General features: G+C 35.3%; 1 protein-coding gene across 1 annotated transcript in view; it reads left to right on the forward strand.

Moving 5' to 3' along the window:
* SLX4IP (SLX4 interacting protein) overlaps window positions 1–14,729 on the forward strand; it is a 99,209-nt gene that overhangs the window by 67,420 nt on the left and 17,060 nt on the right. The window contains exons 6-7 of the mRNA XM_026668511.2: window positions 8,557–8,631; window positions 12,525–12,613. Of these exons, the coding sequence (XP_026524296.2) occupies window positions 8,557–8,631; window positions 12,525–12,613 (164 nt within the window). The remainder of the gene's footprint in view (window positions 1–8,556; window positions 8,632–12,524; window positions 12,614–14,729) is intronic.

Genomic DNA, 14,729 nt, shown 5'->3' on the forward strand with positions numbered 1-14,729 from the left:
AAAGCGGACTGTGAATTGGTTCATAGAGGAAGTCGAAGAAGGAGTTGGTGCTGCTGTAGGAAGGAAAGTTCAGAATGAAAGGAAGGGAGATCGGTGCATCATGCAGATGGCAAGAAAAAGGAAGGGAAAGTGGATTGTGGATGGTGGACTGTGAGTTGACTGTGAGTTGGGACAGAAAAGGAGTAACAGGCAGGAGAAGCCAGAAGAAAGAGGTGCTATCTTGAAGCAGAAGTTGGAGGAGACGGGGAAATGGAAGAGTGGAAACGGAAGTGTACCTACAGAATGGAGAACGAGTAGAGATGCTGGAAGGTGGTAAAAGGATTTAACAGAGATAAATAAAGTAAACTAATTTAAAGATAGTTCAGGATTTAAGTTAACGTATTGAGCATATAACAAATAATATATTGTATTTAAACTTACCTATCCACCTGTTTTTATTTAGATATGTAGACTGTTTGAGGTAATATTAATATTTAGACTTATATAGATAATAGTATGAATTCAAACTGTGTTATATATCAGTAAATATTGTATTTTGGTAGATTTACTTACCTGCAGGTATAGTTGGTTCTGGACTAATAGTGATAATATACAATATATTTGGATACTTGACAAGATAGCCATAGATAGAGGGGAATATTTAGTAAGAAATTATATTTAGGTGCAAGATACTATTAATTTGTATTGATATTTATTGGAGGAACTTGGAAAAGTATATTATTATATAAAAGCCATCTATTAGCTGTCTTAGTGAAGTAGGAAGTGGATGGTAGTGTGGGCAGATTGAATTAGAGGTCTCAGAATTATGACAAGTATTACAACGACAACTTTGAAAGCTGGAAAGGAAACGGCATCAAACCCAGCATTGGTAGTGCCATCACCATCAGATCAAAGATCGATAGAGGGAATGCTGAACATGGAGAAACAAACTGTAACAATAAATGTACAGACGATGCAAACTACATTACTATCTATGCAGGAGACTATGTTAAAAATGCAAGAGACGATGTCTAAAAAACATGCAGATTTGAAAGGAGATATAAATAAGTTGGACAATAAGGTACAAACAATACAACAAACAATGGAGAAAAATGCCCAAAGAATAAAAACAGTAGAAATTAGGTCAGAGCAGACAGAGAAAAAGCTGGAATTGATAGACAAAAAATTTGTGGCTGCAAATAGGGAATTGGAAGAGCAAATTGCACATTTAGAGATGGATAGGACATCAATCTACATGCTCTTTCAAAATATTATAAAGGAAAAGGAAGAAGACTTGGGTGCAATTATGGCAGATCTAATCACAGGAGCCCTGCAGAGAGACAGGCAGGAAATTATTTATGAAATCGATGAAGTCTACAGGATACATACTAACTATGCCAGACAACATAAATTGCCGCATGAAGTACATGTAAGGTTCGCTAGGAAAAGAGTGAGGGATATTACATATATAATTACGAGGGAAGAACCACTCATATACAAAGATAAGGAAATTCAAACATTAAAACAAATCCCAAAACAAGTAAGAGAAATAAGGAGAGACTACCACTTCTTAGCACTACAGTTGACTAAGTGGAACATGCTTTTCAGATGGCTGATACCAGAAGGGATGCTGATATTCTGGCAGGAGAAGATCAGAGTGGATACCTTAGATAAAGCAAGGGAATTTTTTGATCAAATAGTAGGGGAGGAAGAAGAGAATAGCAGCAAGGAGGAACTGGAATCAAGGAGCCAGGAAGATCAGCCACAGGAGATAAGGGAGGTAGAGAAAGAAGGAGGAAATAAGGAAGGACAGGAACAAAAGGGAGGAGAAGGAAGAGAGTTAAAGACACGACCACAAAGAGAGACTAGAATAAATAGAAGACAGAAGCCAAACTTCCAATAAGACAATGGATAAAGAAATTCAGCTAATATAAATAAATATTAATGGGTTAAACTCCCCAGCCAAAAGAAAACAAACACTTTAAAAATTGGTTAAAGAAAAAAATGGATATTATTTGCCTACAGGAAGTACACATAAAAGACCAGCATAGAGATTGTTTAGAATACCCCAGATTAGAGAAATTATATACTGTCCTAGCAAAACATAAACAAAGAGGGATAGCAGTTTATATAAATGAGAGGTTAGAAACTAAGCTAAAATATGTAGATGAAAATGGAAGGATTTTGATAATTGAATTATAGATAGGACAAAATCAATGATATTGGTAACAATTTATGCCCCAAATGAGAATCAAAAAGAATTTTATAGGACATTACATGAAAAAATTGCAGAATTAGAGTATGGAAATATATGCATTGTAGCAGATTATAATGCAGTGGTAGACTGCATTATAGAGAGAAAGATTATGTAGGTAATTTGTCAAAAAAGAAAAGGAAAATATTACCAACCTCCTTTTTTGAAATGACACAAGAATTGAGTTTAGCTGATCAATGGAGGAGGATATATCCTAAAGGACAGGAATATACTTTTTATTCAAACCCGCATAAATCTTGGTCCCATCTGGATATAGCATGGATGAATGGTGAATTAGGAAATGAGGTGGATAGGATAGAAATTATGATGAATAGGTGGGCCAACCACAACCCCATAACAATAATTTGGAAAAATATGAAAAAAAAAGGAGGTAATGGACATTAAACCCCCAAATTTTGAAAGAAGAAGCATATATTTGAAGGATAAAAAAGGAAATGGAAATGTTCTTTAAGGAAAATCTAAATCAATGCACTTCACTTCAGATAGTATGGGACACGGCAAAAGCGTATTTAAGAGGTATTACCATAGCGTGTATGGCAAAAAGAAACAGAAAGAAGGCAACAGCAGGAAAAATTACTGGCAGAGATTAGAGAATTAGAACATAAGCTACAAAGTGAAAAAATGATATGGTCTTAGCTAAACATAAATTAAATATGGTGAACCAAGAGGAGAGGGTGTGAGATGGCAAAGCAAAAAAATTTTGAGCACGCCAATAAATCGGGGAGACGGCTGGCCCACAAATTAAAAAAAGAAAAAAAAGTTGATACAGGAATTGGAGGACGAAAATGGAGAGATACAATATAAAATGGCAGGAAAGAAAAGATTAATTCAGAATTATTTTGAAAGATTATATGAGGAAGACAATATAGATGTAGAAAGTATAGAACAATATTTACAAAAAATAGTTTGGTAGAATTAAGGGAAGACCAAAGGGAGATATTAAATAGTGAGATAACAGCCATGGAAATAAAAAGGGTGGTACAAAAACAGAGAAGTAATAAAACACCAGGGCCAGATGGAATTCCGGCAAAGGTATATAAATGTTTGTATGAAACCTTTGGAAATATATTGTTGGAAGTGTACAATGACGTATTGGAACTATCAAGAATACCAGAATCATGGACTGAAGCTTACATTTCCCTCATTCCAAAAGAGAACATAGATCACAAATATATTAAAAATTATAGACCACACTCGCTGTTGAATGCTGACTATAAAAATTGTACCACAATAATGGCTGAAAGATTGAAGATAATGCTAAATGAGATAATACATCCAGGCTAGAATGGATTCTTGCTGGCGAGGCAAATTAGAAACAACACAAGAATGGTCTTGGACATTTTAGAATATTATGAGGCACATCCTGGGAAACAGGCAGCACTAATCCTTCTGGATGCCCAGAAGGCATTTGACAACCTTAATTGGCAGTTTTTGATCCAACAAATTAAAAGTATGAGATTTGGTGTAAGGTTTGAGAAAATGATTAGCACAATATATGCCACCCAAAAAGCTAGAGTGATAGTTAATGGAGACTGCACCAAAATATTTGGAATTAAAAAAGGAGTAAGACAAGGTTGTTCTATGTTACCTCTACTTTTTATATTAATGATAGAAGTGCTTTTAACCCAAATAAAGCAAAATGGGGAAATAAAAGGATTAAATATTAAAAATCAGGAATATAAAATGCAAACGTTTGCGGAAGATTTAGCGTTCTTCATTGAGGAACCAGTGGAGACAGGGACAAATTTCATAAGGGAAATTGAAAGATATGGATTAGTGGCAGGATTAAAAATTAATAAAGAAAAAACAAAAATGTTAGTGAAGAACATAACTGAAAAACAAAAGAAGGGATTAGAAAAGGAATTGGGATTACAAGTGGAAAAAAAAAGATTAAATATTTGGGGATTTGGTTTACAGGAAGATGTTCGACCATAAAGGAAGACAACTATAAGAAATTGATGTTATAAATTAAAAAAGATTTAAAGAATTGGAAAAAGTTGTAATTATCGTTGATGGGCAGAATTGCTACGATAAAAATGAATATATTACCAAAATTGTTACATTTTTTCCAGACAATCCCCATAAAATTAGACCGGAATTTTTTTTGAAGAATTAAATAGAATGGTGCTCAAATTTATATGGATGGGAAAGAAAGCACGAATAAATGCAAAAATGTTATTAGATAGTAGAAGTAGAGGTGGCCTAGGATTTCCAAAATGGGAGCTATATTTATCAGGCGGCGGTCTTGCTTTGGATAAACTTAGACAATAAGAGAGTATTAGCAATCAAAGGACATGATCTATATACAGGATGGGATGCCTTCCTGTGGGATAAGCAAGAAAGGACACATTCATATTTTATCACCATCAAGTTAGGGATTCATTTATAACTATATGGGAGAAGTTAAGGAGGAAACATTACTTGAAACTACCCAATTGGGTGTCACTGCTGGAAGCAGTGATTTACCCAAATACAATGGAGAAAAAAAAGAGGATCAGCTATAAGGAATTATTAGATAATCAGGGAAATTTAAAATCAAATGAAGAACTCAAAGAACAGGATATAATGGTGGATTGGTGGCTGTATTTGCAGATACGAATGAGATATTAAAAAGATGTAGAAGAATATGGAATAGAAAGGGAACCCCAAGTAGATCAAATCTTGACGGGTAAAGAAGAAAAATTCATAACTTGAACATATAATTATTTATTAAAAGTGGAAATGGAAGAAGAAATAGTAAAAGGCCCCATGATTGCCTGGGCACAAAATATAGGGCATAGTATACAGCTATAGGATTGGGAAAGAATTTGGATCAAAACCTGCAAATTAACATTGTCAACGGCATATAAAGAAAACTTAATTAAGATGTTTTATAGATGGCATTTGACACCAGCAAGATTGGCTAAAATATATCTGAACATGAAACATGGACTACACAACTCGATCAGGGCAAAGCAATAGACGCAATCTACATAGACTTCTGTAAAGCCTTTGATTCAGTGGTACATGACAAACTACTCCTAAAAATAAAATCCTATGGTATCTCTGGACAACTACATAACTGGATAGAAGCATTCCTGTCAAACAGACAAAAATGGTCAAAATTGGGAGCGTCCTATCAAATTCTGTACCTGTCAACAGTGGTGTCCCCCAAGGTACTGTTCTAGGACCAACTCTCTTCATACTTTACATAAATGACCTCTGTGATCATATTAAGAGCAACTGCGTTCTCGTCGCTGATGATGTAAAGCTGTTCAATACCACAGACAATACTGCTACCCTTCAAAAAGATCTTGACTATGTATCAGAATGGTCAATCAAATGGCAACTTCAAATCTCAACAAATAAATGCTCTGTCTTACATATTGGCAGAAAAAAAATCAGAAAATAAAATACAAGCTAAATAGTCAAGACCTTGTTGAGGATCCAAACTTTGTCAAGGACTGAGTACTCATCTCAAATTATCTAAGTGCTAGAGCCCACTGTAACTACATAGCCAAAAAGGCATGAAGAGTTGTTAATCTAATCCTACGTAGCTTCTTCTCTGGTAATATCACACTACTAACTAGAGCATACAAAACATTTGCTAGACCTATACTTGAATACAGCTCATCAGTCTGGAACCCATATCATGTATCTGATATTAACACAATTGAAAAAGTCCAGAAATATTTCACAAGAAGAGTTCTCCGCTCCTCTACTCATTGCAGAATACCTTATGCCACCAGACTTGAAACTCTAGACCTAGAAAATCTAGAACTACACCGTCTCCGGTCTGATCTAAATATAGTATATGAAATCATACATTGCAGTGTCCTACCTGTCAATGAATACTTCAGCTTCAATCATAACAATACAAGAGCACACAATAAATACAAACTCAAGGTAAACCGTACCAAACTTGATTGCAGGAAATACGACTTCAACAACAGAGTGGTCAATGTCTGGAATACTCTACCTGACTCTGTGGTTTCTTCCCCAAACCCCAAAAACTTTAACCTTAGACTGTCTACTATTGACCTCACCCCCTTCCTAAGAGGCCTGTAGGGGGCATGCATAAGCGCACCAATCGTGCCTACCATCCCTGTCTATTTTTTATTTTTCTTATAAGTATCTATCTCATGTATTCAAAACTATATTTATTCTTATACCTGTATCTTGTAAGCGATTGACAAATCAAATAAATACTAAAAATATTAAAAATATGTAAGCTTACAGACAGAACATATTATCATATGTGGTGGCAATGCTCCCAAACCAAAAAATATTGGGAAAAATTTGAGGAAATGGATATTAGAAATCACAGGACATGGCATTGAATTGAAACCAGAAACATTTTTATTGGGGATGATCAAAGGAGATTTAAAGAAACATATCCAATACGTTGTACAACGCATAATAACAGCGCAAGGATAGTTTATGCCCAGACGTAGAAAGCAGAGGATGTACCTTCTGAAAATATGGTAATAAATAAAATACTTGATTGTGCCGAAATGGATAGGCTTGTGAGGAAATCGAAAGGTAAAGAAGAGTCTGAGTTCTATGAGATATGGGAAATGTTGTATGTATGGTTAAGGAAGAGAAATAAGGTTTGATATGGAAAAATTGTAAATATATGTAAATACTTGACACAGTACTGTTAAAATGTAAATGAATATGCACTTTGAAAATAAATAATAAAAAATGTTCTCTTGGCCTCATGAAAATATTAACTTCATGAACCTGGTTTGTAATTGTGACTTTTATTATCTTGGTTTTATTCTGCCAGTCTTCATTGTTCAGTTGTGCTGTGCCATAATTCCAAATATGCAGGAGTACAGCATAGCAGAGTTGATAGTCAGGCAAACAACAGACATGAAATCAAAGGTTTTCCAGAGTTTTTGTTAGGCAACTTACTGGTAAAGTAATGTACAGTGAGGGCAATTATCTGAGTCAGAAAAGGAGAGAAATTACTGTTTGGTATTGACTCTTAAAGAAAAGAATTGCCATGAGAATTGGAATTCTGGGTTGGAGAGAAAGGTTGTGAGGATACTCCTTTCACCTTTCATCTTTGTCCAAACCAGGGCATTGATACAGTGATATTTAAGAGTCATTTTTGGCTCCAGTAAAACTTTACCAGATTTACCCTACTGAGACTGGATTTTGTAGGACAGAGCAAAGCTACAGTTCCAAGTCAGGCTGTGTTTGATTGCCATAGCAAGGCCATGGAATTAAGGTTTCTTTTAGAATAAAGGATACAGAAATTCCACAGCCCTGTATGAAGTCTATGAACGTTATTTTGATCATTTCAGGGTTCCATTACGAAATCTTAAAGTGCATTGTCATCCTAGCTTGATTCTTTCCAGACTAGTTGAACTTGTCCAAAGAAAATGTAGCATTTTTGAACCAAACTAATGCAAAAAAGTGGCAAAGGAGTATTTTTCATAGTAAAACAACAGGATTAAATGCTAAAGAGCAGAGCATATCTTTAATTGAATTATTCATGGCACTGATGTTCATCAGATCTTAAGGTCCCTCTGTGCGAAACACCGGAAGTCTAAAATAAAAGGTTGATCACTGCATTTCTGTTATTCCAGTGAAATATAGAATAAACTGCAGAGTCACTTTCAATAGTGTAATATGATCAAGTGTTTTAAAAATTCAGTGACTTTTTTAAAGAAATGGCTCAGATGCTTTGGCATGGGCTTAAAAAGAAGCAAATCAATAACTGTATAAAAATATTCTACAATATTTTATTTACAATACTGTACCAGTCTGAACCGAATTCTCAAAATGGCTTTTTTTAAAAAAAAATGACAACAATGAGCATTTTAGGAAATACTTTAACACAATTTTATGATACTTTATTTTTGTGGAAATGGCCTCCAACATTTTTATGACATCTCCTTTTTTCCCCCTACACAGTGTGTTAAGAGTATGTGTCCATCTATTTTAAGTTAATCTAAAGGAGGATTTCTTTATAGAATTTATTATTTTAAAAGAAAACCCAAAAAGGTTTGCTACATTGCTTAAAGATAGATTGCACCAAGAATTGTGAAATGTGAGGGCTGGAGCTGAGTGATATAATGAATGGATAAAAGGTTGTAGCTTATAACTGGTTCTCAAGCCTGCGCTGGAACATTTAAACGTGCAATTTTGGAGTTTGTGGCTAGTTAAGGTAACAATGCACATAGCTGGCATACCTTTAAAAATGTACTTAGTGAATTTTAATTGTGTTTTTGTGTATGAATTTTAATCCAGACACATTCTTGACAAACCTGTGTTGCCTGTAAAAACCTGACTTGCTTTTTTTTATGTTGCAGCGGACGAGTTTCAAATTTCAGCTTACTTTGTCAAAAGATGGGCTAATCTGCGATGTATTGGGCAGCAGCACAGTGGTAAGCTATCTATGTCTCCCTCTCTGAGTACTTCCGAGAAACAAGGTAAAAAGGCTACGCTTGGATCAATGGTATTCTTCAACAAACTATGTGAAAGATTTGAGAGGTCCTTGATGCTTTCTGAGCTTGCTTTCTTGCAGATGTTTCATTACCCAAACTAGCTAACATCATCAGTTCTTGCACTGATGATATTCCCTAGTTTGGGTAATGAAGCATCTGCAAGAAAACAAGCTCAGAGAGCACCAAGGACCCTTCATGGAAATCTTGAGCTACAAATATTCTCCTTTTTTGGCAGAAAGTTGTTTGTTCTTCTCTTTCTGTTGCTTGACCATAACTTGCTGATGGCTTCCTGGATGGAAACCACGACGTAAGAGTATTTACTTGTTCTGTTCTCTTACAAATAAATTAAAAGGCACTTATAATGCCAGTTTGTCTTGGCAACAGAATTGAAAGGAAACATCCTCTAGCTTTTATTACCATTTTTTTTTTACTTAGGGCCACTAAGAAGGTACATCCTTTACAGATGATAAGTGGGGGGCGCATCCTGACCTATCCATAGTTCAGGAACAGAGTTATGAAAGAGAGTTGTTTCTCCTTTTATATCAGAAAGAAAAATGAGGTTCAGCTAATTGGTCACCACCTTCCAATTGAAACACGATATCTCAAGCTGGCATTTTAGGTCATATCAACTGACTTGACATTCATTCTAATCACAGGTATAATACTCTAAATAAATCAAATATTCTCTCTCTCTCTCTCTCTCTCTCTCTCTCTGTGTGTGTGTGTGTGTGTGTGTGTGTGTGTGTGTACTGGTCACTTGGCAGGCTATTTGGTTATACTTTTATGCTCTATATCACAAGTGATAGATTCTGGTTTCTAGAAAAAAGTCTATGCAACTCTTTGATGTGTGCCCAGGACTTCATCTCAAGAGATGGTCTATACTTATTTGCTTCTCTTTTCTTAAGAAGCTTATTTCTTTGACTGGGGCAAATATTTGTGTTATGAATTTCCTGCTGCTGTTTTGTTCCATGCTATTTACTAATTAGTTCTTAAAAGAGTAATTAGCCTGGACTCCCTGCAACAATGGCTTTACTCAAGCATTTTATGGTGTCTTTGAATTCTGAATCAGTAGAGGTTGCTCTATCAGTCAGGCATATTGTCATAGGGTAGTTCAAATATCTGCCAGAGACAGCTTTGGTTTATCTTTTTAAGTGATGTCATTGGCCCTGATTGCTTTTCATATTTTTGCACCCAAGGAACTCTAAAAGGGTATCATATCAAATCTTAGGCTGCCAAAAATGAAATGTTTTCAGCAGTTAATTGTTTGGCTGAAAACTTGCTTGAATCCCATTAAATATGGCAATGTTACAGTATTGTGAACATTTGTTCAGTCTATTGGACATGTAATCTCTACTTTGATAACACCTTAAATCAAGCCCGTTCTGCCCCATTGCCTTTAAGCTCAGTGCTTTGGGATGAGAATGTTTTAAGAATCATGTACCCCATATATTTTTTTCATTTGACATTCTATGCATCTTGCCCTCATCTGTCTTAACTGGTCCCTTTAGGGCTTGCCAAGTAGCAAAGACCATATTTACTTATATGACTTTTCCTTAAATTGCATTTGAATTCTAGTGCTCTTTTAAATCTTATAATCTGTTATGGTTTTCCAACATTTTATCATTATAGCAACGTAAGAAACTACTTTTTTTGAAAATTCAGAACACTAAAATGATTTCGTGAGTTGACCTACTATCATTTTGTTTAAAATATAACAAAACCTCTACAGGCTTCAGCATAGGATTTCTCTGAAATATATCTTTGTAGACTGACTTGTGCCATGTTTCACTATATGGATATAAAACAATAATTGATAAAACACAGCTGTCTGTTTACTGTAACGTGTAACAACACAAAATCTCACTTTTTTACATAAACCTGTTTTTATCCTAGTTAAACTGACTTTGCAGTCTCTCTGGGCCCATAACCAGTGTTAAGCCTGGATTCCCCAACGGGTGTTAAGGAAAACAAACTAAACAGAATGTGCAGCGAAGTCAGATAGGAAGACAGGTAAATGTGTGAGATAAGCCTTCTCGTTAACACGCAGTAAAAATACAGATACGCTTGTGCTGTCAAAATTATAATTTATTCCATTTAAGAATTATAGCATAGTCATTATAAACAGTCCATTAGTCATATATCAATTTCAGTCAAGTCTTGTCGAGGATACTCTAATTGCAAAGTTCATGTCGAATAGCCAGTGTCAGTACACATATAATAAATCTGTCCAAAACTTATCTTCTCTCCGTTGAGAAATATCTTCAAAGTAATCCAACACTTCTTCTCCTCCCCGATCCAGCAAGAATGCAGTCTTCAATAAGCCAGCCAGTAAGAGCCAGAGAGTGCCTTGCTGCTTATATAGTACTTTTACAGCTGCACCCTTAATTACATTCCTTTAGCTTAAAGTCACATACACTTTATCTGACAAACCATGATTCATCATTTTATTATCTTTACCCAAAACAGTTAGGGTAAAACAATGTTATCCCTAACAGGGACTTGTTTTCTTTTTGTTTTCATCATGATTGTGGCACAGCAGCACAATGTCTCAGTGGTTAAGTTGTTGGGCTTAGCACCTTACCTGGCTCAAACCCAAGTGCAGCGCAATGGGCTGAGTGCCCGTCTTCACTGAGCTCCTGCCCACCTAGCATTTGAAAGCATGCAAATGTAAGAAGATAAATAGGTGCTACTTTGGTAGGGAGGAAACAGTGCTCTACAACAGGGGCTCCAACCTTGGCAACTTTGACACTTGTGGACTTCAACTCCCAGAATTCCCTGGAACTAATGAATTCTTTTTTGATATGACTATCCACTGTAGCCTGTTTACTCTCTTGTAATCCTTTCCTCCGCAATCTCTCTGCTGTAGCCTGTTTACTCTCTTACAATCCCTTCCTCTAGAATCTCTTAGCTCTAGGGGCTAAGAGAAAAAAAACCCAGACATGGCTGGCTGAGGAATTCTGGGAGTTGAAGTCCACAAGCCTTAAAGTTGCCAAGGTTGGAGACCCCTGCTCTTCAATATCTTGCTGGCCATGGAAATGTTTTTGTAGAACGCTGGCTCACAGCCTTGAAATAGAGATGAGCGCCACCCCCTAAAGTCGGCAATGACTAACGGAGTAAAATCCGCAGGGATTCTGACAGGGGAAGCCTTGGAGCTAAACAGTTTTTGTGTTGCTGTTAATATTATTATTAAGAGTGGGCACAACATCACATATCATTCTGTTTGCTTGTTAGAGTCTAGTTCTAATACTGCACCTTATTAATGTTGAGTTTACAATTCCCATCTGTACCAATCTTTGCTAATTGAAAAACTCAGTATTGTTTTAGGGCTGCTAACAGTGAAAATCAATAAATACCACAAAGAAATAAAAACAAATACAATTAAAACTAGGCAAATAACTTTGTATTTGCCTTAAAATAAATAGTTTTAGGAATTCATGAGAATGTGACATCAATCATTTGGTTTCTTGTTTTGTGTCTGTCATCATAGATGAGATGATGTTATCTGCCATCAAAATTGCAGAAAGATTGACATAAAAGAGTGTTTTTAAAATATCTGGGAAAACATGTTGTAAGATAGAACTGGAATAGGAGAAAAAAGAGTCAAGAAATTTTGCATATTCCAATGGAAAAATCTTGGCAATTTTTTTTTCCAAATTTAGTTCTTTACTTTAATAATTTTTGCCTGTCAACAAAAAAAGGATTATGGAATTCAATTGGCCAAAAACAGGGTTACAGTATTTAAAAGCTAAAGGATTGGATAATCTAAAAAGTGCTTCTGAAGTTTCATTATGTTAAAAAGCTTCCAAAATGTATATGTTCTTATACTTATGCAGAATTGCGTGTATTTCCGGATCGTTTTGTGATTTATGTCTCAAGATTTGAACCCAATCCATCTTCTTGGGTCAGAGAAAGTGTGGCATTGGTATGTATGAAAAATATTAACAAATAACATATTTTACAGCATTCTGGTTAGAAACGTGGGTGGCTTCATGTTAAGCCTTTGCCATTCATGGATTCTTGGCATGTGGTTTGGGATGGAAAATTTTACATAAATTCTTAGGCCAAGTGATTTAAAAGTTGGATAGAAAAATTGTTCTCTGAATTCTTAAGCTTCACACCCAGAAAAGAAAGATATTGAGCTTCTGGTAAGTATTGTTAATGAATGCAAATTATCCTTTAAAGTGCAGAATAAAGAACACCATAAAGAAGTATTTCACATGTGAATGATATAAATTAATATATTGTTGTCATCCATATAAAACCAAATACTTTTCATCTTTTTTTACTTATGAGAGCGTTATTTTGGAGCATTCATTTGTTCTGCTGTATTACATTATTAATATTATTCATCAGACAGACAGACAGATGTTCAGACTGGATTTAACATTTTTATCTACCTATTGAGTCCTTCTCAAGGACCTGGGATAGGCAATTGTTGATGTTTTATGGTATTTAGAGGTATTGGAGTAGAATGTAAGCTGTTCTGAATAAAGCTTCCTTTTCCAATTGACTGATGGTGAATTTGTCAATGCCAATGGTATTCAAGTAGTAGTCGAGTTTTGGAATTGCACCCCACACACCTATTACTATTGGTACTACCTTTGTTTTCTTTTGCCACAGTTGTTCTATTTCTATTTGCAGTTCTTTGTATTTTGATATCTTCTCCAGTTCTTTCTCTTCTATTGTGCTGTTTCCAGGCATTGCCATATCTATTATCAAGACTATCTTGTCTTTCTTATCAACAATGGTTAAGTCTGGCATGTTATACCCATCTGTTTGAGTTGTAAAATCCCAGAGCACTATAGTTTCTTCATTTTCTTTGATTTTCTCTATTTTATATTTCTACCAGTTCTTGCTTGCAGGCAAATCGTAATTCTTGCAAATCTTTCAATGCATTATTATTGTTATTGTTGTTGTTGCTGCTGCTGCTTTATTTGTTTATTTGTCAAGCAATTATAAGATAACAGGTATAAGTATAAACATAGCTTTGAATACATGAAATAGATACGAATAAGAAAAAAAAAGAAACAATAGGACAGGGACGGTAGGCACGTTGGTGCGCTTATGCAAACCCCCTACAGACCTCTTAGGAAAGGAGTGAGGTCAATAGTAGAAAGTCTAAGGTTAAAGTTTTTGGGGTTTGGGGAAGAAACCACAGAGTCAGGTAGAGTATTCCAGACACTGACCACTCTGTTGTTGAAGTCATATTTCCTGCAATCAAGTTTGGTGCGGTTTACTTTGAGTTTGTATCTATTTGTATCTATTGTGTGCTTTTGTATTGTTATGGTTGAAGCTGAAGTATTCATTGACAGGTAGGACATTGCAATGTATGATTTTATATACTATATTTAGATTGGACCGAAGACGGCGTAGTTCTAGGTTTTCTAGGTCTAGAATTTCAAGTCTGGTAGCATAAGGTATTCTGCAACGAGTAGAGGAGTGGAGAACTCTTCTTGTGAAATATTTCTGGATTTTCTCAACTGTGTTAATATCAGATACGTAATATGGGTTCCAGACTGATTACTGTATTCAAGTATTGGTCTAGCAAATGTTTTGTATGCTCTAGTTAGTAGTGTGATATTACCGGAGAAAAAGCTACGTAGGATTAGGTTAACAACTCTTCATGCCTTTTTGGCTATGTAGTTACAGTGGGCTCTAGCACTTAGATCATTAGAGATTGATAGGGTTGGACACATGAGTTAGCTTGCAACTGTTCCAAGATATGAAAGCAAAATAATTATCCTACATCTGAGCTGACATTTCTTTTAAATAAATCAAACTGTCATGAATCATGAAAAATGATTCCTTTCAATTTTCTTGGCAACAATGCTGTCCTGAATTGCCATTGTCTTCTACCAAGGTGTGGTTTCAAGTGTTTCAATCCAATTTGTACTCCTGGAATTTCCTGGTTATCTCTCCTCCAAGCAATAGCCAAGCCAATTTAGTTTTCTTTTTAAAGTTCATCCAAGGTCATTGAAAATAGACATCATAGGAATAATTAACTTCAGAAAACAGCTTTGCATTGATGCTTTTCCCCG

The sequence above is a fragment of the Notechis scutatus genome, chromosome 1 (genome assembly GCF_049901735.1).
Source record: "Notechis scutatus isolate UNSWTSFEM ecotype Mainland chromosome 1, rNotScu1.2, whole genome shotgun sequence".
In the NCBI taxonomy this organism is placed as follows: Eukaryota; Metazoa; Chordata; class Lepidosauria; order Squamata; family Elapidae; genus Notechis; species Notechis scutatus.